We start from the raw sequence: 23,951 nt of genomic DNA on the forward strand, positions 1-23,951 counted from the left end.
AGATCCGAGGATAATCAAGCACCTCAGTGCTTGGAGATATTGTAGCATGTAACGAATAAAGCATTTTTATGTTGGCATAAACAGTACTGTAGTCTTGAGGTCAATTACCATACCTGGTCCATGTGCTCTGGCACAACAAACCTCACTGTCCTTGAAATTAGCATGCACACTGATCTCCAAACGTAAAGGACTCTGCAGCACACCTGGTCTGAAGTTGTTTATTGTCAGTGAAAGCATATGAGGGAAGAACATCCTGAACATCTCTTTCTTCCCAAAAGCCCCATTCTGTGTCTGACAGAACAGCAATGCTTTGGAGTGGGTAATTGCTGCAGAATCCCTTGGACCTTGGATAATGGAAATTATTTGGGTCACTAACCTGGCTTCCTAATTATAGGAAACTGAAAAAAGAAAGGAACAAAGATACAACGTGAAACCAGTTACAGGCTTCTGGCATTCTGCTTCCAGAAGTGTGGGATAACCCACTAACTCCCATCCCTTTCAGGTGTGCTCCATTTTAACCTTGAAGTCACAGCTCTTCCCCTCATCTAACACCTTCACACTACCAGCTGAGGGACCCTCTCTGGGAATTATGCTCTTTCTGCCAGCTCTCAGCTTTATTTCCCCTTCGGGATAGGAGTCGTCCACGGCAAATGAAGACTTCACACTGCAGTCCTCACTAGGACAGATGGGGAAAGAAACCATCCATCTTCACACATAGGCACGCACCTCAACGTAACCCCAAGCACACATCCTCCGCAATATCCCCCGAGCCGGGGAGCCCAAGGCACGGAGCGCCAGGACGAGGCCCGGGCGGGCTGAGTGCCACCTCCCCCGCGGCTCCGCTCCGCCCTCCCCCGGGCGGGAGGCAGCTCTCGGGCAGGTTCGGCGCCTCCCGGCCGCCCGGAGGGGGTTTAGGCGGCCCGGGTGGGAGAGCGGGGCGGAGCGGAGCGGGCCGGAGGCGGGTGCGGCGCGGACCGGTGCCTGTTGCCCCGAGAGAGTTAACAGCGCGGGGAGAGTCGCCGCTTCTCTGCCCGTGCCTGGCTCCTGGCAACCGGGGCGCCGCGCATGTAGGGCCGCCGGGGGCTGCCGGCGCCGCCGCCGTCCCCGTCCCCCGCCCCGGACAACGTGCCCAGGCGTGAAGTATGGCATGCAAAGATGGTTTCTGCCAAGGAGCCAGCCTTCGCCATGTCCTCGGGTCTCTCCATCGCCCTTCTGCACTGTCTGTGCCTGGCGACGTGGTGAGTTCCCCGGCCGCGGGGCGACCCCCACCCGGCACGGCTCGTAGCGGTGCCGCTGCCCCGAGCCGGGTGTCAGCGACTCCGCTCACCCGCCTCCTCTTTGACTCGTAGTCTCACCGGGCCGCCGGGACAGATCAAAAAAGAGGAGAAATTGTGGCCGGAGAATTTCACCAGCATCCTCAACAGTCTCCTGGATGGCTATGACAACCGGCTGCGCCCGGGATTCGGAGGTACGGGCGCGGCGCGGGGGTGACCGCCGTCCATCCGAGGGGCCCGCGGGGAGCGCAAGGCTCAGCCCGGCTCTCCGTGCGCGCAGCCGGGTCCGCGGCGCTGCGGGCGCACCGCTCGGTGGGGGTGGGAAGACTGTCCAGTGCTGGGATCTGCTGCCACCCAGGTGCCGGGGAGAGAAAGGGTAGTTTTGTCTGTGCTGCGGGGTCGTGTGGCTGATGGGCTCTGTCCAACTAGTTAGGGAAAGCCGGCACTCGGGAACCCGGGCACGCAGCAGTAACCCAAGTTGCTCCCGTTCCAGCTTGGATTTGGAAGTAGTCAGTTGCTGTGTAGGAATCGGGACTGGAGGGGTCGTGAATTTGCCCGCCCCCACGGTGTGGATGTTGGGTTTCAGTTTTTTTCTGTGCCCCTTGTGTTGTGAGCGAGAAGCCAGGTTGGCTCTTCAGTGTGGGTCTGGTGTTACTGTTGGGATGTGGAACTGAAAATAATCAGAATTGGGACAAAATACAAATTTATTTTATAATCTGGCATGGAGCTATTAAAACACAGATTTGAAAGTTTTTTTTTTTTTTTTTTTTTTTTTTTTTTTTTAGGTTTAAAAAGAAGTGCTACAATCCTTTTCATGATGTGCAAAGCTAGTAGAGCATTTTATAGGCTGCTTCTATGCGGAATTGAATGAGATCCTTGTGTAGGTTTATGTTGTGGAATACTTTCTTCCTCCTCTGAAAGTACCTTCTTCATACACGTGATACAGCCACACTGACGTGTATGCCAACACGTTCCATACATACCATATATTGTGCTCACATGCATGATCTCTGTTAATATCATTGATTGCTTCTTTATTTTCAGCGTATTGAATAAATGAGGCCTCCTATAGCTTAGCTTAAGTGGAAACTGAATTTATTGAACACCCAGAGGAATCATTAAGAACAGGTAGCTTTTTTTCCATCTACTCTCTGCTGAGAAGTTACAGACCTTTCTGCACGCATATGAGAGATGTGCTATGTTTGGCATCATTTGGGTTGAATGCCAACTAATTAGTCATCTAGCAAATATGCTTTATGAGCATTATTAGATTTCTAAAATTAAACAACTACTAAATATGTAATGTGACATACAGTTTATGTTGATTTTTATTTTGATGCAGTTGTCACTTATAGGATATTTTGCAGGATATAGGATACTTTTTCTACAGTGTTGCAGACTTTCAGCAAAATGCTATCAAAAACAAGAAGTTCCTTGAATCTCCTTGAACTTCCTTGACTGCAGAATTGAATTAAATAATACAAGGAAAAAACCTTCACATTTCAGTCTGAGGAAAACATTTTTGAGTATATATCTCATGAAATGAGTATTACATTACTATTTACTTCTTCCTTCCTTGTAATACCTAAATCAATCACCTTTGAGTTTTGAACTTCTAAGTAACACATGGGCAAACCTACTTCAATTTTGAAAACAATGCCAGGCACCCTAGCTATTTAGTGCAAGTTATTGTCGCCTTATTTGACAAGAACAAGAACTAAAAACCAAAATCAACCAGAAAAAGAAACTTCTCTGTAATGGTCAGATGTGACCTTTTGATACAACTCAACATGGTCTGCAGATTAGTTATGTGCTATCCAGATTAAGTTTTGTCCATATTATGTGTTTTTTTGCTGATAAGTCTTTTTGGCAAATGGGACTCGTTTCTTAGAAGTGGCTTGCTTGCCATTATAGAGCATAGCAAACAAATGTCATCATAGTGGGAATATTTAGAGATGGAAAGTGTAGTGTGTTTTGGTAACGCTAAAGCTGTTTTATGATGAGCAGCAGAATATTTTATTTTTGTTTTATTCCTGAAGCTGATTCACCATCTAGATTGCACGTGGCTCAAAATGAAATGAAGGTTTTATTTTAAGAACAAAAGACCTCTCAGTGGTCTGACCGATGCTGATTTTAATCTTCAAATCAATGAAAACACTTCTAATTCTGGTGCAAGTGAAGTTTAAAATCGGGCTTGGGGAGCTAGCCAAATTCTGAATTTTGCTGGCTTATTCTAGAGTAACTATAAATAACAACTCATGAAGATTTTTGCATGCAAAGTAGAAAATATTAAATTTTGGAGAATTCCTAAGACCGAATCCAGTCTCTCCATGCCTCATTAATAGCACAAAGTTAGTGGTTATAAAGAAGTTAAATCACCTGAGCATGCTTATGAATGTAAATGTGGCTTCTCAGGAGGGTTGAACCTTAATGGAGTATATGGATCTTGCCCTGTTATATGTTATTTAGTAGCATGGCTTACCTTGAGGGTAAATAGAAGAATTAAGTTTCTTATGTCATTTGATGAACACTGAGCATTACAAAGTTGCTTCATGAAACAGGTTAAACAATCCAACAGGTTGCTGTCAGTTATTAATCACTGAAGGGTTTGCTAATAAAATAAACAAAACCAGAAGGGTTCATGAAGGAGGTTGAAAGTTCCCCTCGACTTTGGGCGGGAAGAATCTAAATCATCCTTAAAAGAAGCGAGAGGAGCAAAGAGGTTTCAAGAAGAAATTTAATTAAGTAGAGCAGAATAGGAATTTTTGTGCATGAAAAGAACCCCGCAAGTGCTGTCAGGAAGACTTTAAAGTATAACAATTTGAATTTCAGTAGTGGGAAAGTATTTGGAAACTAATGAATGAAGTAATGCTCCATGATGTTTGAAAACAGTGTAGTGGAAGTAAAGTCTGTCTATGTACCATTTTGCTGCTGTCCTGAATTTCAGAAAGAAGTTTTTAGTGCATGTGGATTTCCCAGTCATGTACAGCCTGTAATCTAACAGATTATAAACACAGAGTGTTGAGAGAAGTCACCTGCAGTGTCATTAATGAAAAGCGTTATCTGCTGTAAAACTTCATGTTACCCAACTGCTCTTTTGATTCAGGTGTAAAATTCTGAAGGAAAACCACTTACGCCTTTATTCCAGCTTTTATTTGCTTTTGAAATTTTTGCATGTGACAAAAAAAAAAAAAAAAAGAAAAAAAAAAGAAAAAAGAAAACTCTCTAGAAAATTAGAAAACCTTGATTTTTCTCTGAAAATCACTTTGTTACCTTTCCACCAGTGATTATATTCAAAATGGTTGTAGAACAACTTTTTGATATAGGAGTATTATTCACTTGGAATAAAAGGTCTGAATCTGTTTTGCCATTTTAACACTTCTGTGGTTTTAGACCTTACATGGGGAACTGACAGAAGTGAGGGCCCATGAGATCCAATTAAAATATCTGCTGGATCACAGAACCACAGAGTGGCTGGGATTGACAGGGCTCTCTGGGTCCATCAGACCCAGCTCGAGCAGGGTGCCCAGAGCCACATCTAGGTGACTTAAGAAGATTTGCAAGGAGGAGAACTCCACAGCCTCTCAGGGCAGGCTGTACCAGTGCTCCATCACCTGCAAAGAGCAGAAGTGCTTCCTGGTGTTCAGAGAGAACCTTCTGTGTTCCAGTTTGTTCCCATTGCCTCTTGTCCTGGCACTGTCCACCACTGAAAAGATCTTGGCTTCATCTTCCTTGAACCTTCCATTCAGGTATTTATGGGAATTAATGACAACCCCCTGAGCCTCCTCTTCTCCGAGCTGAACAGTCCCATCTCTCCCAGCCTCTCCTAATATGAGAGGTGCTGCAGGCCCTTTGTCATCTTGGTGGCCCTTTGCTGGACTATTTCCAATATGTTCAGGTCTCTGTTATAATGAGGGACAGAGAGTTGGATGCAATACTCCATGTGTGGCCTCACCAAAGCTGAGTAGAAGAGAAGGATCACTTATTAAGATTATGAATTTAAAATATTATGGTAACTTTTAAAACTTATGTGATATGCTAGCTCATTACACTTCATTTAGAAAGCCAAGAAGGAATGAGGCAGCTGTGGGAAGTTAGAAGAGCATCCCTTGCAATGCCTGTGTATCTGCTAATTCTAATGAATTTTTCTGCTAGATGTGCCTCTGATCTTGGGAATTTTGTTTTTCAGTAAGATTAAAGAAAGAAGATGTGTGGCATGTCTCCTGTTCAAGGCTCTTAGGTTGACAGAAAAACCCTCTGATGTTAGGTCTTAAAAATCCCTTCTGAGCCAGGCTGTATTGTCCACCGAATCTTCCTTGCTCCTTGTGGTGTAGCTGTCCATCAGTCAGTGAAGACTGGAGCTCTCTTTCTCCTTGGTTCTGCTTATTTTTGTGTAGTACACTTTGGCATGAAATCTCACTGTCAGCTACTGAAGTGGTGATTGCACTTCATCTTTCTGTTCAAAAGTCTCCATGCGTTCTGGCTCATGAGTAGAAGGAACAGAACCGTGTTCTCTCCTTTTTCCTTCCTCTTTCTCTTGATCTCATAATTGTGAAATTGCAATGGGATACCTTGTGGAACTAAATATATTGGCCACTGTCTCCTTAAGAAGACTGTGAGAGACCATTTCTGCCTCTTCTAGGCTGTGCCGTGTTCAGCTTATGAGTGTTTCTAAGTTTCATTTCCTGTCAAAGCAAGAGAAATGACTGTATTCAGGAAATAGATGCAGAATAATTGTGAAGAGGGCAGACAATTTTCTATTTAGAAAATAAGAGTATCTACATTATTATCTTCTTCTATTAAAAAACTCATACATACCTTCAAGATTCCATTGTCCAGCATAATAGATTTTGTATTTATTTATTTGTTTGTTTATTACAAATGGACTGGCTGTGAGCATCATAAAGTGAAGGTAATCATTTTTTTTCTTGGGCAATTTTCCAATCTTCTTCAGCTGATGAGAGCAGATGATTCAAAGCCTTGTTAACAGGATATGGTGTTATATACCTGTAGTTGACTAGTTTGAATTTGGCCCAGGTCCATAATGCTTGAAGTCATTACCATCTGTTTGTTGTTCAGTGACCTATATAAAATTAGCTGATATTCTTGGTCCAGTTCTTTGTAGACAGGTGCCCACGCTGTGAAAACAGGCACCAGTGTCAACCTTGTTGGCTGTATCAGCAGAGTATCTGCTGAACAGACAAAGAAACAGAACATTCTCCTCATCTCTGGAGTTATGTTTTTCCCTGTTCAAGGTTTAGACATTATACTGGAAGAATGTAAAAGTTGCTATGTGCTGTTGCATTCAATGTATTTACCTCTGAATAAAGAATGTAGTCCGAGTATTTGAAATGACCTACCCAGTTCTAAGTTCCCAAGAGAAATTTTACATGTAGCAGATGTCCTCTGGTATGGAATTAAACAAGAGAGCATGCTTTTTATACAATTGTTTTTTTATGCAGCAGGCAAAAACTTGAAAAGAAAGCATATTTCACAAACTGCTACTGTGTGTAGCAGCTTCTTTTTTTTTTTTTTTTTTTTTTTTTTTAAGATGTAGACGTGGAAAGTGATGTAATGTAATTTCATGTATCCCGGATTGATCTCATAACAGCGACCACGCTTAGCATTTCAATTGTACTTTGCACGTTGAGACCTTTATACAGACTTGTTTGCTAAGGTTTGCAGTTGCTTGTGTGACTCTTGATGGCAGAATCTCCAGTCTGCAGTGAGCCTGTGCAGGATTTGACTGTTTACATACAGTGGAGATCTCTGTGGTGACAGTTGCCTATGGAAACGAATGGATAATGGAGTCCAAAGTCTTTTACTGGGAGTTCTGCTGCAGTTCAACCCATATGTTGGCATCAAATGCATGGGAGAGCTGTCTTATGTTCCTCTTCACAGGGTTAGGGCCCGGTATCACTTCTGCAGCCCACATGTAGCATCTCTATCAAGCACTGAACTATTCTGGCTTTTTGCAGGGGTTGCTTTTAATTCTACCAGAGCTTCTTTAAAGTATATTATCTTACAGGCAGTGATTCAGACTTAACTGTTCCCACTGCAGTGTGTAGGACTCTCCTCCTATTTCATTGACATAAGAATACACACCAGTATATTAAAAATAGTTCTTCAGTGTTCCTGAAGACTTATGGTGATTAGATGTTTTCTGAACATGCACTGAAGGGGAAGTACAGGTGGTCATATTTAAAGTAGATTGCCCTGCATTTTATTGCCAGCTGTAGAAGTTTAAGTTTTCTTATAGGATCTTCTGCTTCCACAGCCCAAGTTGATTAAGTGGTGCAACATGCTTATTTTGGAAGGCTCCTTGAATCACTAGTAAAAGTAGGTTAGGTGACTGCAAACCACCTCTTTGTTGACAGGAATTCCCATAATTAATAATAATTAAAAAAGAAAAAGGCATGACTCACTCTTTCTACCCCTGCTATAGTTTCCGATTGGAATTAGTATATTCTGTTCTACAATGAGCAGAATAGAGGATAGGTTCTGGTATCACCGTGGCTCTCTTGGCTTGGCCTTGAGTGCTGGGATGCTCTAGAAAATCCAGTATTTGCTCTTAACAGTTATGGACTGACATCGTAGGTGAAAGATGTGGTACAGGCCTGTAGATGGGAGGAAAAGCATTAGGGGAATAATTAGCTTTCACTGTCCCTTGCAGTTGTCTTTTCTCCTACCAAACATTTTAGCGTTTGACCACAGTTTTGGATGCAATGAAAGGATTTTCACACCTGTAATATGTGGATATTGTTTATTCCATTGTGATGCCTAAAATGTTTGCAGATCCTTGTTTATCTGCCATTATCTAGAGGCCTAAAACTTGTTTTGAACATTCGTTTTGTCACCATACTGCCATCACGTCAGGGGAGAAAGCAAAGGTAAACTTTAATTTCAGCCTTATCTTGTGGCTTCATTATCTGTCCTGCTTCCTTCTGTCTCGTGGGTCCCACTGGTAGATACAAGTTTGAAAGCAGAATAGTAGTTACTAGAAGCACAGTTTTTATTCCTGTGTTGCTGCAATCAGATTCTTAATAGCATGAAATCATAAGCTTTCAGATTTTGAGGTTAATTTCCTGATCTTAGAGCTTACCTTCTTTCCAAGAAACCCCAAAAAATAAAGTTGCAAAGAGTCTCTGAGTGCTGTTGCCTGTGAAGCTGTAGTCTAATAAAACAAATGAAGTCAGTACTTGAGGAAAACCAGCTCCTGCTTATGGGAAAAATGTTCCCTTTTGCTCTGTTTGATACAATTATAAAATTACAGTGTGCTGTGAGGTAAAGAAAAGAAGATACCATAGAGATACCAATCCACTACAGGTGATTTTGTTCTCTTTCTAGAAGTATAACTTTCAGTACTTTTTTTTTTTTTTTTTTTTTAATTGTTGGGTAACAAAAGACTCGAGCAATGTGAAACAATGTCTCTGTCATTTCTATAGAACTTTGATTTCAAAAACATTTTGACTTCACCAGATTAAATAAATGGATACTATGTGTGAATATGTATATTGTACGTAGTTTACCCTAGATAAATGATAGTGTGGTGATTATGGGAGATCAGATATATTTGGATTGCTTGTGTTTCTATGTTCTAAGTATGATTGGGCTTTTCTTTCCTGTTTTTTAATCCTGCAGGTGAAATTTTTCACTTCTAGTATTGACAGCTCTGAGTTTTTTCCCTATTTCTTGGAGCTCTGTGGAAATAATTATATTCAGGAAATTTAATTGGACTACATTGTCAGTGACATGAGTGGTCCAACCACTCACAGGTTTCTGTACCATGACGAATACTTAAGTATTTGTAGAAAGGGAAGCAGCTTCCATTTGACATGTTTAGAAGAGCAGAATGTTATGAGTGTGTGTTATCTGGAACTTGGGAAATTCTTAAAACCTCTTTGAGACAGACGTGCTGAAGGATCCAGCTTTCCAGGGACCACTGAGCTACCAACTGTTGTAGGGTGATTTTTCTTTAGATTTTATCTTGGAAAAAATGTCTCTGTACAGAACTGTTAACTTCCATTAAAGAGTCTGTTTCTTGACATTTAGCTGAAAAGTTCTTAGCTGTTCTTCTATACATAACTTGCAAACTGCTCACTGAAATAATTTTATATGGTTTTCTTTTACATTTTGTTCACAGTTTGACACTTTTTCTAGATGCACAAAATATAGCTTCCCTGTTTTCCAGTTGCATATTTATTTCTCTCCTCTTAATATTTGATTCAAAATGATATTGTCTGTGAACAGCAATTATTTTTTTTTCTTTCCAGAGGCATAAATTCTTCGGCTTTTACTTTTCTTAAGTCTTCCTTCTTTTTAATTTTGTATTACAAATACTATGATAAATCCTGAATTAACAGACTTGAGGCACTTATCTTCTTTGTGTGTCAGGAGAGAAACTGTGGTTGCGAATTTGTAGATTATACTGTGTTTTCAAACAAATAATGTTTGGTGAGAAAACCAGCAGATATTCATACATTTGTGATGTATGTTCACTACTCAAATTAAGCCATTAGGTAATGCTTTGATCACAGAATTATAACTATAATTATTAATAATTAGCAGTTTTCTAGAGTTTTACATTGGGAACTGATATAAATCCTGCATATGTACTTACAGAAAACTCTAAAGTTCCCAGTTGTAGATGCCATTCTTGTATTTCAAGTTGCTTTGTCCTGTCTTGGAGGGACTGATCATATTGATATGAAGTTGCTTTCTCTGATGATTGCTTGACATTCCCAGCTATGAATATTCAATGCTTTGGTGCACTGTTGTAAATAACAGTAGCTCTTGCAAGAGGGGCTGTGTAGTAGCATGTGTTCAGACTCCCCAGAATACTAAGATACCCAGCTCTTACTTTGTTTGTCAGTATTAAATAACTTAACTATTGATTTGGATGTGGATGCATGTCTTGATCCTGCTAAATTGCCTAGTGTGTAGCACAGTAATATCTGTGACCTGGTTATTACCAATAAGACTGAATGGTAGCAATAAAGACCTTGGGGAATGTGGATTTCTTGAATTATGTGCTTGTTGTTAATCAGCATGGTGTTTTACTTAAGTCTTTTAATTTGTTGGTACCTGTTTTCTTATCTGCTGAGTCAATGCTGGTTTTCTAAATGGGAATTTGCATGCCTTTGACTTACCTGTGGAGTAAAGACAGTTGAGTAGATCTTGTTGTTAAAGACATATCTGAAATGACCTGTTTTTGCATTTTGCTCTTGTTTGTCCACAGAACCCTCAAAACAATAACTGTTCACATGCCAGGATCACTTATGACAATTGTTGACCTACAAAATTCACATTTTCTTGCTCAATTTTCATATATTAGGTCCTGTTACTGAAGTCAAAACAGATATATATGTCACCAGTTTTGGACCTGTTTCTGATGTAGAAATGGTACGTATTGCTGGAACTAAAATGCCATTTCCTGTTTCTGAGAAACCATTAACTGCAGTAAGGAGTGGATGATTAATTCATGTCTCTGTACTGTTCTGTCAATCATACAAAGTAGACAAGATTAGTAACGGCTTAATTTATAGCTTATAATTAGATACAGCAGGCCTGATTCTGATCGCACTTGCACTGTTTTTTGTCTGGTTTAAGGAAATTTCTTCCCAAAAAAGCAGATTTTTGTGGTGTAGAGACAGAATCAGGCCTTGTGGGGAGTGTCACAGTAAGCATACTGTGGGGGAAAAAAAAGTAATGTCTTTGAAATTGCCTTTCCCTTCTCAAATGCGTGTTATTCTCAGGTAAATAGTAACGACATAATTTCACAAATACTTGTTGACATTTTCTTTTCAGATGAATTCCCTTTGTTGGTCTTTGGGCCACTTTTAGCATCAATTTCAGCAAACATTTGACTAATAGGAGTTTTCATAACTGTCTGCAGAAATTGAATGTCAAAATGACATGCACAAAGTATTCACTGAAGACAAACATTGCATTTGCTTGTACTGTTATTTGTACCTGAAAGGCAACTGCATTTGGGGTCAAATCCACTGCAATGTGCCTACAACATACCCTTAAATCACACAATGGTTTCTCATTTCTTGGATTTTTTTATATGAAACATGGAAGTAACAGAGCCATATGTACATTTATATGTTTATACTTCTCTGAGGGAAAGGCAGTTTCATGGCGGTAATGTCCTTCATACATGGTGCTATCCTGCGCTTTCTGGGGCAAGTGATTGGTTCTATCCTGGGGAAAAGTATGTGACAGCAAGCTGTTTTTATTCAAGGACTAGGTCCTTATGCTTGTCTTGTGTGGAATTGCATCTTACACATTCAATGCACAGTATGATGCTGTTCAATGTGACAAAGGGTCCAAGAATGTGGAATAATAAGTCTAGTAATGTGTGCCACCACTCTAAATTGAGGGCTGCAGTGAAGCATTTTATATGCTGCCTCATGAGAAATTACTGGTTACCTTGGAGAAGGCAGGAGTGAAAACAAGAAATGGAGGTAGGTAAGGAACTGGCAAAAAGAGAATTTACAGCAGATGTTTCCCCTTTTGTCATTAGGGATTGATTAGGAGGCTTTTCAGGGATCTTGGAATTGGTTTTGAAATGAATATACCCATTGTGATATGAATGTGGCTGTATTCACAAACCTTGTTGAAAGTGTGGAGTGTGAGAGTCTCAGAATGGGATAATCTGAATGTTTTTTTAGAACTGGTTTAGTTTGATTCTCAGAGTTATGAAAAAGGTTGAACTCTCATTTTACAAGATCTATCATGTGCATGCTGATAACAGAAACTGCTACAGCAAGCTACAAAATTATTAGCAAGAGATGACAGAGAAGAGAGACTTCTCATAGACTCACTGTTGTAATGCAAAAGTGTCAGCACTTCTGCTCAAGAATTACCAGTCCTGAAGGAAGAACACAGAGGAAAGTTAACATTCATCAGTTTAATAGAGAGGTACTCGTGTTATGGGGAAATTGACTGGTCAGTCCCAGCACCAGTGGTTGTCGACTGGAATAGTGTCTGCTCTGGGATCATCCCCATCGGATGCCAGTGGCAGCAGGCTAGCAAGATGTCTGCTAACCATCCTTAGTACTGCCACAATATATATGAGTGGGAGACAATAAAGCATTGTGCATCAGGATAGTCAAGGCCATGCACAGAAAGAGAGGATACTTAGTTACAGCTGTAGAGCAAATTTCTTCTCCATGCAGAAGCTAGAGGTGGTTTACTTGTCTTCCCAAGGTAACATGAGCCCTTTCTAGTCTCCTGTTCAGGCCATAATCTGCACATTTTTCCACACAACAGTAAAGCAAGATGGAGTATACATCCATAGAAAAGAAACCAAATGTAGTTCTAAGATGCATTACACTTGTAGAGATGCATCCGTGCCCATATGAATATGACCATACAAGTAGTTTAAAGTGGTAATAATATGCAGAGGAGTTTGAAATGAATTCTAAGTGCATTATTTGGCTTAACACAAAGATGCAGCTTTAAGTTACAAGGGACTGAAGTTTCCTGTGCTACCTTCTTCAATGCTGTGTAATTGTTCTCGTAATTGTTTTAAAATGCTTTAACTTCCCAAGATGAGAAATGCATTCCTTTATCAATTAATTTGCATGTGATTTCTCATGATGTACTTGCGTCTGCAGTTCTGCAGTTTATATGTTTCCTTTGGAGCACTTGAATAACTTTTCTGAGGAATTGAATGGAATAGCTATGTTGTTAAAAATAAATGTGCGTTTTTACAAGTCTATGAATAGTTCATTGTATGTGTTTTGTGGACATGACAAAGAAAATGTTCAGCTTTCCTCTATTGAAAGTTCACTTTTAATCAGTTGAAGTTAAATTTCCCTTTTTTGGCTTTGAAATGGAAGTAATCATTTCTCCTGATACTTTAGTTTATCTATTTATTTTATTTTATTTTTTCAGTGCTGGCTATCTTTTCTTTAAAAATGTCTTTTAAAATGTTGACATTTGTTGTTACAGATCATTTTGTTTCCAGTTATATACTTGACTACAAATTAAACTGCCTGCTTCCTGCAATCTAATTAGATTAATTATTCCTTAATGATTAAACATGTGTATCAATTTATTGATATGACTAATGTGGGAAATTAAGTTAAGGAGTACACAAAAATATTTAATTGGTGACATTACGTTTGTGTGGTGGACTTAGCATTTTCTTTACTGCTAGTTTATTTGCTCCTGAGGGATTTCTTTTCTTTTTTTTTCTTTCTTTCTTTTTCTTTTTTTCTTTTTTTTCTTTTTTTTTCTTTTTTCTTTTTTTTTTTTCAGGAAACACTTATACAAGCAAATGTGATCTTTATTTTTCTGCAATTTTTCTGCAAAATACAGGAGTATACAATGGATGTCTTCTTCCGTCAGACATGGGTAGACAAAAGATTAAAATATGATGGCCCTATTGAAATTTTAAGACTTAACAACTTGATGGTCTCGAAGGTGTGGACTCCTGACACTTTCTTCAGGAATGGGAAAAAGTCTGTTGCACATAACATGACCGCCCCAAATAAACTCTTCAGAATAATGAGGAATGGCACGATCCTGTATACAATGAGGTATCTAGCTTGTTTTTCAGCTTCTTACAATTACTGTATGCAAAAGATGTGCTGCCTAGACAAAATGGCAACCAGAGACTATTTAATTTGTTCCATTATAGGCTTACAATAAGTGCAGAGTGTCCCATGAGATTAGTGGATTTTCCCATGGATGGTCATGCTTGTCCTCTCAAATTTGGGAGTTGTAAGTTACAATTATGAAATTTCTTGTAACTACAGAATTTAAATAGTAGAAGTAGATTTTGAGAAATTAGTGAATTTTCTGAATATTAGTTGTGATATGCAATCCATATGCAGACAAAACTCCTGTTAAGTTCTTTGGGAATTTTATTTAGGACCTGAAAATTAAACTCATTTCAGAGAACTGAAAAGTGGACCGTGATTCAGATACTGTTTTAAACTCACTGGCTACACTGTTGTTTGAAGTATATAGTTTTTCTTGGTTCCTTGGGATGAATTGAACACTCAGTGAAGCGAGAGAGACTCTGCAGAAGAGGGTGGGATTCATCTCAGCTTACTGCAGTCAGGTAAAAGGTGCCTGGGGAAGCTGTTTATTTGTCTTTCTTTACAGTCAGTGGAGTCAGGTTAAGTATGAAGATTTGTTCATCTTATATCCTATCTCCTGGCCTGTAAAGGGAGTCTGCATGACAAGTACAGGCTAGATAGTTTTTAGACTGGTGAGAGAAGTCTCAATGTAGTGCAGATGACTGTCCTTTTCTGCTTTGAAGTGTGAAGGTTATCCAAAATCCTATAGTTGACTTTTGCTAGGAGTAATGTTTTGGGCCATTTTGCACACAACAGAGAAAGATAGAAATGAGTCCTTTTTGATTTTATTCCACAACAGAGATTGCTGTGATCACGTGGGTATGGTTGATGTGCTTCATTTTCTATCTTGTCACTCTTCTAAGCCTCGTTGGTCACTGGCTTCTGCTTTTCACTGGGATGTTGTCGGTGGCTGGACAGTAATCTGTTTTCCTTGACCCCTGAATTCTGAAGTTAGAGGTTGCTGGAAGCTGCTTATCCCCTTAGCTTATACATTTAGGTTATACAGCTCAATAGCCAAGCAAAAGGAGGATATTAAGGATGCTTCTCTGATAGGGCTTTTCTTCCCAGTTATTGAAATTAGAAACCAGGTCCTGCTAGAAGTGGCTTTGGCATCAGATGTGCACTAGGGAAGCTTCAATAATGGGGACTTCTCCACTGGCATATTTCTTAGGGCAGAATCATAAATCAGTAGAAATTGTGTTTGACACTAATCTGGTATCTTTTTCAGTGAAACTTGAAGTAGAAATTTCAAATGCAAGATTGGTTTAATTTAATTTTAACAGGAGTTTGGACTGCATAGGGATTGAATGCTAGCTGTAAGTGATGTCTTTTATATTAAATGTTACAATATTTCTTTGGGTGTGCTTATTTCTGGGCTGCTTTGAATCTTTTACTGACCTCTGTTTCTGGCAGAAGAAATTAAATTTCTGCTTTTAGACTAATCATTATTTCATGTAAAGAAATGTGCACTTCATCTCCAAAATGTACCTTCCTTATCATGCTATTTTTACATAACAGTATATTTTAATGTTAAAATTTTGGATAGAAATTTCTAAATTAGCTTGAAGATAACCTGCCCATGTTTACTAAGGGCCAATGTAGAAAGAAGTAGTGTTTAACTTCATATTTGAATGTGAAGTCTAATTTGTGTATAATGCTTGATATACTACCTTAGCCTCCAATTTATTTTTTGGGGGGTAACACAGAGGTTGTCTTCTAAAGCGGTTACTGCGAGTCTTACTGATTTTGGTAAATTTGGGGAGGTGGCATTAGTAAGGTTTGAGAAGTTGTTTCCTATTTATGCAAACTGGTACTGTGTTGTAGATGCATATCCAAAGAGTGAAATGATTTATACCTGGACAAAAGGACCTGAGAAGTCAGTGGAAGTTCCTGAGGAGTCTTCCAGTTTAGTTCAGTATGACCTGCTAGGGCATACGGTGTCCAGTGAAACCATTAAATCTATTACAGGTAGGAATCGCATCAGTAAGAGTCAATTTGAGTCAAACTAAACCTGTAATACTACTCTAGGCTTTTTTTCTTTCTTTTATATAAGGAATTTTACTGAATGTCATAGGCTATATATTAGGAGGTGAAAGCGTAGATCTGAATTAGGTTTCTGTCCTTCAGATATACATTTGCAGATTCATTAATGTAGATTGCAAAGGTCTTTCAGAAAGCTAGAATCAGATCATTTCTCCAAGGGACAAAATGAGTATTTAATCACTGCTTAAAATGCAGTTTGAAGAGTCAAGAGGATGCCTGGGTAAGGAAGTAATTTCTCAGCACTGTAACCACATTATGTGCAAAAGACTTCCTTTGTTTGGTGGAACAAACAGCTCAGGATAAAAGTAGAGCATACAGAATGGGTTATTAAAACCATTAAAAACCCTCTAGTCAGATAAGCATAAGCACAAATGCATTAGTCACAATAGATACTTCTGCTGATTTGCCTTACTTCTTACAGCACAAATGGCAACTATGGGCATCTTAAATGAGTGAAGTATCACTTATGAGCAGTTTACTGATAAGCAAGCATACTCTCAAAATATTTTTAAAAATTGGAATCATTTTCTAAATATCGGCAAGTTTGGGTATTGTAAGATGGTCATAATTAAACAGATAGAGCAGTACAACACATATTTGCTTTCTGGTTATTTTTCTTAAGGACAAAACAGTATTTTGCAGTACCATAGAAGTTGACCTGCTCACATATCAATTATTATGGGTGAATGACCTGGTTTCCCTACTATGGCTACAAAATTCTTCCTGTATTCTTCCTACTATTTAGATAGTTTACTCCGTTTGTGCTGAAAATGTAATTGTTTCGTTTAATATGCGTAATGATACTTCATCTAAACTTACACTATTTTTAATTATTGTTAATGACTTTTGCATTTATATCATTATCATTGTGGTGCTAATATATAACCCTAGAGTATTCTCTTCAGCAGATGCTAAAGGAATTTTCAAATCATACTTGCATTACAAAAACTGATCCAGACTTAGCTACACATTTATAATATTTTAGATAGCATTTTAAGAATGACACTATAAGGACCTTCTATTTCCAACATTTTTTGTTTAGAACTTATCTTTGTTCTTGTCTCATAAGATGTCTTCTTTTCTATATGTGTTAAATATGTTGTTGTATGAATCTTAAAGAATCTTAGCTGATAGTTTGGAACAATTAATCTGTGACATAAAAAAAATGTGTAGTCAGAAAAATCCTTTTTTTTTTTTTTTTTAGGTGAATATATTGTTATGACAGTTTATTTCCACCTCAGACGGAAAATGGGTTATTTTATGATTCAGACATATATCCCGTGCATTATGACCGTCATCCTTTCTCAAGTTTCATTTTGGATAAATAAGGAATCTGTACCAGCTAGAACTGTATTTGGTAATTATTTCAGTTTTTCACTTTTTATCGTGCTTTCTCAACTATTTTCTCTAGACTAGACACAAGGTCACAAGTGTACTGCCTCTGTATTGGCACAGATGCAAGGACTTAAGGTAAACTCAGAAGAATTGTCACTATCAGTGTATAAATAAATTAGTTTGTGAGACCTTGGATTCAAAAGATGCTTCTCGAAAATATTCCAAACTTAACCTGGTTGTCTGTGGCAAGTCGGTGTACACTGGTGAGGATTTTAGGTGCTTGGGGTATCAGGATGAGAAGACTTGGCCTGAAATGATTTATTCCTTAGTCTGTATACAGACCAGTTTTATCCTTCAGTGAGCAGCAGTGCAGTACTTGAATGCATGCTTTCTGAAATCCTATTAAAATAACTTGATTGGGAACATGTGAATGTAGATATATAGATATCTATGTCATCAGTGGAAGCTTGCAGAGGGTAAAGCTTAGATGTAATTTCATTTATAGTGATCTTCTTTCCTGTCTACTGTTGCCATTATGAAAATGAATTAATAAAGAAAAATGATTGCAAGATATTAAAAGTGAATTAATCAAAATACAGTTTAAATGTGATGGTACAGTAAACACTGAAAATAAAAATTTTAAAAGCTCCAGCAGAAGATTAAGTGTAAGTAATTAAAGGAATTAAATGGAAATATGGTTCCTAACAAAGGAATAAGACAAAAACATTTTTAAAAGCAGTCTTCATAGAGAGAAATGTCTTGACTTTACAATATACTCTAGTAGAAAGCTAGATTAATCAAGAAAATGTTCTACAAGAAAGCTTTGATATAGCTAGATGCTGGAAAGAGGGACAAGAATTAATGTTTCTACGTGATAGCTCACCCAAACATGTAAGTAAAGTCTTAACGCTGTTTGGTATCACAAATTAGACAAGATTAATCATTAGTTATAAGAAAATATATCCGCCAAACAGGAATGTTGTTTCACATGTCTTTCCAGTAATGCTGAATAATGGTACTTCTTAAGTATAGCCATAAACTGGAAAAGTAGAATCTGTATTTATAAACAAAACGTGGTAATGAAAATGCACAAATTATGCAGCAATAGAAGAAATATGTGTCAGTATATCCATATAAGAAGCTGGGAACAAATAATAATAAAGTTTGGACATCTATTAAGTTGCATTTAGTTTCTAATATGCTTTGAAAAGAAATGTCATACAATATGGCTATAAGTACTTTTATAAAGTTTTCTGTCAAGTGCCAAAAGGGACCCTAAAAGTAATTTTAAGAGAATATAGAAATGTTGCAGACAAGATGTAAAAATGAAGCTATGAATATGAGAATATGATATGTGATACTGACTTTCCAGAGAAACAGTCAGGATAAGCTAAACAAAAGACTTTCCATTGGACAATGCATGGCTGGAGAGAACTTGGCAAAGATAACACAGAAAGGACACGCAAGGAACAATCTAGGGAGTTTCTGCCTGTCAAGATGTCTGTTACTGTGGAAAAGATTTTGAACATGATGCTCTATGAATGCTTTTCACATGGAACAAAGACATAATTTGGTTTTGCTATATATTCTGAATGTTTAACAAGTTGTGTGGCTGAGAGATAGCATTCAGAGAACATCTGTCTTTTTATGTAGCTCTAGTATGCCACTTGAATAGAACACATGCATAATCTCTTGCTTACAAACCCGTTGTATGATGTCTGAACAGTTTATCTTGCTGGTGAGTGCTTTATTTACGTATCCCTGAAATAAGAGTATCTTGCTGGGAGTTGTCTTCCAGGACACTTTTTCACAAATAAGTGTGACCTTTTACTTTCTTATGTCCATATTAAAAACAAAGTAGAATAAAATGGGGAGGGATTGGGCATGCAACTAAATTCTAGTAATGAATCTGTGTTCAGTCATTTGACTTAACTACAACCATATGACACACTTCTCTTCCAGTTTTAGCATGTGAGTGCTGAGTGGTCTGATAAAGTATGCATGGAACAGCAGCACATATCCTTCAGGTTCTTTTGTGAATCTTGAGACCACCATAGTCCAAAAAAGCTGGGTAGCAGTGCTGCAAATAAGCCAGAGAAGGCATGGATGAGTTGGAAGATGTGAGGACATTGCACTGGTCTATTGCATATTAGCCAGGCATGTTTATGCAATTGCATGTGAAGTAGTGGTTTATAGCTTTTATAAAGACTTCTTGCTCTGGTGCTGAAACTTTTAAGAGTTTAATAAATCTTACTAACTTACCCCAGTAAGAGCTATAGGCATGTGAATCTGATGGTTGAGGAAGACTAGTGTTTCTCAAAGTGAGAAAGAGAAAATTTTCTTTTCTAATCAAGTTTTTTTTTTTTTAATAGTAAAATAGTATATTTTTTTCACAATTATCCGTAATTCTGATCAGAAGCTTGCAAGTATTTTGCTCTGGATAGTTGCAGTTCATATGTATATATGTGCATATACGTGTGTATATGCGTATAAACACAAGGGCAGGAAATTAAGTTGTGGTAAAATCTTATGTGTGTGTGTACGTATATATACATGTACACACAGGTTTTTACCAGAACTTAATTTCCTTCCCTTGGCACATATCTAGGAACAGCTACAGTGGCAACTTGCAAGTCTCTCAGAGGAATGTTTTAATAGGAAAAAACTGAGGAAGATTGGGGTAATAGACAGTGTAATACTGTCACAGCCTGCCCTCTGCTCCATTCATTTGTCATTTGAGTCATTTCATCCTATTCTTAAATCTATTAAGTAAATGTCTTTTTAAAACACAATTCAGAGTACCTATTTGCTTGAAGACTGCAAGAGTAGAATCAGGAAGGATAGAGTAAGCAGGGATGTGTCTCTTTCAGGATAAAATAACTTCCCATAATTCTTTCTCAGAATTAAATATTTTTAGTGGCGTGTTTTTTAACACCTTCCCACTGAGGAAGATTTTGTGTTTTTTATCCTGCTGAGTTTGCTCTGAAATGCTATTTGAGCTTTTATGAACTAGACACTGCTTCTTTGTCTTTAAAAATTAAGCTAGCAACAGCAACAAAAAGCTCTAATATGAGAGACTGGCTTAATTTTGTCCTATTTTCTGTATGACAATGTCTAGTTGAAGGTTTTTTCTTGATAAGTTACCCAAATGAGATATGCCTATTTAAGAAACAGGGTGGGTGAAGGTCCTGTTTGAAAACAGGCTATCAATTATTTTGAATTCTTTCCGTACATACGTTTAATCTTGTGTGAGTACAATGTTGTTTTCATAAAAGTGAAGATACATGCACTTGTCAATCTTCCTTGAGATCATTGTGGTAGCACTTGAGCAATGTTCACCCTGTACATGGTAGTTTTTATGTGGGAGACGTGGGATACTTCATGTTTTAACTAGTCTTAGAATAGTTTGGATGAGAGGAAAAAAAAAAATCATTTTTTGTTTTTCTATAGCTAGTGTTTGACACTTGAACTGTCACAATAAAGTGGTCATATTTTGCTCAGTGTTCGTGCGTGTATACTTTAATTGAAGTTATTCTTTCAGAAGATGAAATCCTAATTAAATTTAACTGGTCGACTAGTAGCAGAAGGATTTGAAAGATAAGGTTATGACTTACTAATTAACAGAGTTGTTAACGTAATATTTGAGTTTTCCTTAGCACCAAAAATATTTGCCATGTTTTAGTGGCATCTGGTTTATGAGCGTGATCAGAGTAATAGGTAGCTTTCCAAAACCATTAAAGGAAAAATCATGCTGTTCTTGCAGTCCAGTGAGCAAAACATACACCTGATAATCAGCTTAATTACATTCAAACGTTTAGAAAATTATTTGTTGTAGGAAATTCTACAAAATTTGACATAAAAAATATGTATTGAAGACTTTTACCATTTCTGCACGTGAACTGTAAGTGATCTAGTGAAGGCATGGCTCTCTTAAAAACTGGTTACCTGTTGTGTGTGTACAACTCTGCTCATTAGTACATGGTGATTGCTGGGACTTAAATCTAATGCAGTAGTCATAAGATGCATAGAAAGGCTTTCCTCCATTTTCTTAATCTAACAGAGCAATGAGTTGTTTTCACTCTGACTGTCAGTTCTTTCCTGTGTTCATTTTTATGAAGAGTGGATTGCTGAGTGTAGGATCTCAGAGGTTCTTAAGATTGTCTTATCAAGCAAACACAGGGTGCGTTGTCTGATGGCAACATCTGAATCTTGCAGTAGTAGAGCAGTAATAGACTAGTAATAGCAGTAGTATTACACAGTGCATTATTTTGCAGTGCTGGAAAAAAGGTAGTTATGTTATACTGTATTTCCTGTGTTGATTTAAATGTGAAAATCTCTAGTATTATTACTTCGATTTCTGGTAATATATATACATATATTTAACTGAGTAGGAGATTTATTTTCTTCCATTTGATGTCAAGATTGAGTGTCACATTCACTGGAGTAACTTTTGTTATAACTTTTTTCAGTGTAACTGCTTTTTCATTCATAATAGTTGGCTTTACAATCAGAGATAGAGATTTAAATCGCTCATAGGTGATATGAAACTCTTTGTTTGTCTACTTTCATATTCTCTGTCTGATTTACTTGCATTCAGCAGTGCTTTTGTTTTGTTTCTTTGAAGGAATAACCACAGTGTTGACAATGACGACACTGAGCATCAGTGCAAGACACTCACTGCCAAAAGTATCATATGCTACTGCCATGGACTGGTTCATTGCGGTCTGCTTTGCCTTTGTGTTTTCTGCTCTTATTGAGTTTGCTGCTGTCAACTATTTTACTAATATTCAAATGGAAAGAGCCAAAAGGAAGACGGTAAAATCCCTCCTTGAATTTCCGGTTGCTCCAATACAAAGAGAAAAAAATACAGAAGTGACGCACACGGTACGTTTTCAGTTTACACAAATATTTTCCATTTTTCTTTTTGTAGCCTTTCTCAACAAAACAGGCCTTTAACTTTTTTCCTTTCAGCCCCAAAATCTTCCCCTGCCATTCCAGCATCTTCCTATTCCCTGTAGAGGAGGCAATGAATAAAGTTCTTGACATTAGTCTCAGCTGGTCTTCTGCATCCTGGCCCAACTCACCAGACTTGTGTCTCCATTTCAGAACTGTGAAACAGAAGAGCCTGTTTTGCATTTCCTTGGGGACAGCTACTCTGGAGGCATGCAGTTCCCTCTACAGGGCAATCAGAAAAAAGCGTTCAGCTTATTCTTCAGAATCTGGATGCAGAGTTGTTATAAGTGTCTGGCAGACAAGTTTCTCTCCTGCATGAAGTATAAGTTAGTATTATGCAAGATTAATGCTATGACATATTCAATGAAAAAATCCTGTAAAACTTTATTTGATTTTTTACGTGCAGTATTAGAGATTGGAGGAGGAGGTTATGCCTGTCCATACCTGCCATCTCTTCTATGTTTTGTTGTGTTTTAGTGAGGGTCGGTTAGAATGGATATCTTTAGGAAAGTTTCATTTCCTTTATGTGTTGATTCTGCTTGGACTGATAATACAGACCAGATATTACAGATTATATAGAGAACATGTTATCTTCTATGATTATTTTTTTTTTAAATGAATTAAAATATGCTAAAACATTGCAATTATACTTCAGAGAATTTCTCAACCATCGCTGTTCTCCTTTCACTGCACATGTTGCCTGTGTAGAATTTTCTTTCTTATTCAGTTATAATTTCAGGAAGTTTTTAAAGAACACTGGGTAAAACATTTGTGTGCACCATGGATGTCATTTTTATGTTACCTATATATCTGCACAGGAACTCACCTCAGTTTCTGAAAAGATTTTGGGGCCCTTAACAGAATGCTTTTCAGCTTTCATAGTGCTCGAGGTTTTGAGACTTATGTGGTAGTTACCTCAGTTGTGTGGACCAGTTAACAAGGGTATGATCTTGCTTCCAGTTGAGCTCACCAATGATTCTCCTTCCCTCCCTGTTTTGGTTCCCCTTTCCTTGCTAGCAGCTGCATTCCTTCTCCTATTCTTCAGACACATAGCTAACAAAGTCATTCCACACTTGCACTCACCATATGGTAGGCCAGTAACTCTGTTATGACTGGCTCTCCTGACAACATCACTCAAGATGTATGACACTGACAGCAGCATCATAATTCACTCTTCCTGTCAGACTGGTTTTCTAATTTCCTTTTACTGAGTCATGATTTAAGAACTACTGTTTTAGATGAACTCTTGGCAATTTTGTCTTCTGTGTCTTTCCACATCTCATTTGTTTCTTTCCTTATTCATTTGCTCTTTTTGCTTTCCCACTCAATCCATTTGATGTCACACCTCAGTTGCTGTCCACCCACTTCCATTTTTCTTCATTGCTCTCCTATCATAAATCATCAGAGTTTTCAATCTTCTGGCTATGTTGTTCTGCTACTCCCAGTTCAACTTAAAAGAATAGATGTGTTCCTGAAGAGTTTATTACATGTCACTCTGTGTGCTGCTAGCAAGAGACAGGAATAAGAAAATATATGCTTATAGCAGCAAGTGGTTCTTCTTGTGCATAGAGGTATTAGAGTTGTTAGTTTATCTGGCTAATTTTGACAATACAGCATACTGTTTTATATAATATCAGGCACTCTGAGTAGTGTTAATAAGTATTTGTTTAGGAGATAGTCAGGTTTTACTTGAGTCTGTAGAAAAATAAATTGCACTATAAAAGATGATACTGGATTTATTTATAAAATG

At 38.0% G+C, this 23,951-nt stretch overlaps 1 protein-coding gene across 2 annotated transcripts in view; it reads left to right on the top strand.

Moving 5' to 3' along the window:
• The first annotated feature begins 1,143 nt into the window (after positions 1-1,143).
• Positions 1,144-23,951, top strand: part of GABRA4 (gamma-aminobutyric acid type A receptor subunit alpha4) — a 35,468-nt gene continuing 12,660 nt past the window's right edge. The window contains exons 1-9 of one of the 2 annotated variants that reach the window (XM_042871266.1): positions 1,144-1,238; positions 1,350-1,468; positions 10,609-10,676; positions 13,605-13,825; positions 13,927-14,009; positions 15,695-15,838; positions 17,118-17,270; positions 21,873-22,132; positions 22,355-22,839. In XM_042871266.1, the coding sequence (XP_042727200.1) occupies positions 1,156-1,238; positions 1,350-1,468; positions 10,609-10,676; positions 13,605-13,825; positions 13,927-14,009; positions 15,695-15,838; positions 17,118-17,270; positions 21,873-22,132; positions 22,355-22,678 (1,455 nt within the window). In that variant the 5' untranslated portion in view covers positions 1,144-1,155 and the 3' untranslated portion in view covers positions 22,679-22,839. Of the gene's footprint in view, positions 1,239-1,349; positions 1,469-10,608; positions 10,677-13,604; positions 13,826-13,926; positions 14,010-15,694; positions 15,839-17,117; positions 17,271-21,872; positions 22,133-22,354; positions 22,840-23,951 lie in introns of those variants that run through there. The other variant, XM_042871265.1, reaches the window with a different exon arrangement.

The sequence above is a fragment of the Lagopus leucura genome, unplaced genomic scaffold, assembly GCF_019238085.1.
Source record: "Lagopus leucura isolate 7727_CA_CO unplaced genomic scaffold, USGS_WTPT01 Super-Scaffold_100004, whole genome shotgun sequence".
Taxonomy (NCBI): Eukaryota; Metazoa; Chordata; class Aves; order Galliformes; family Phasianidae; genus Lagopus; species Lagopus leucura.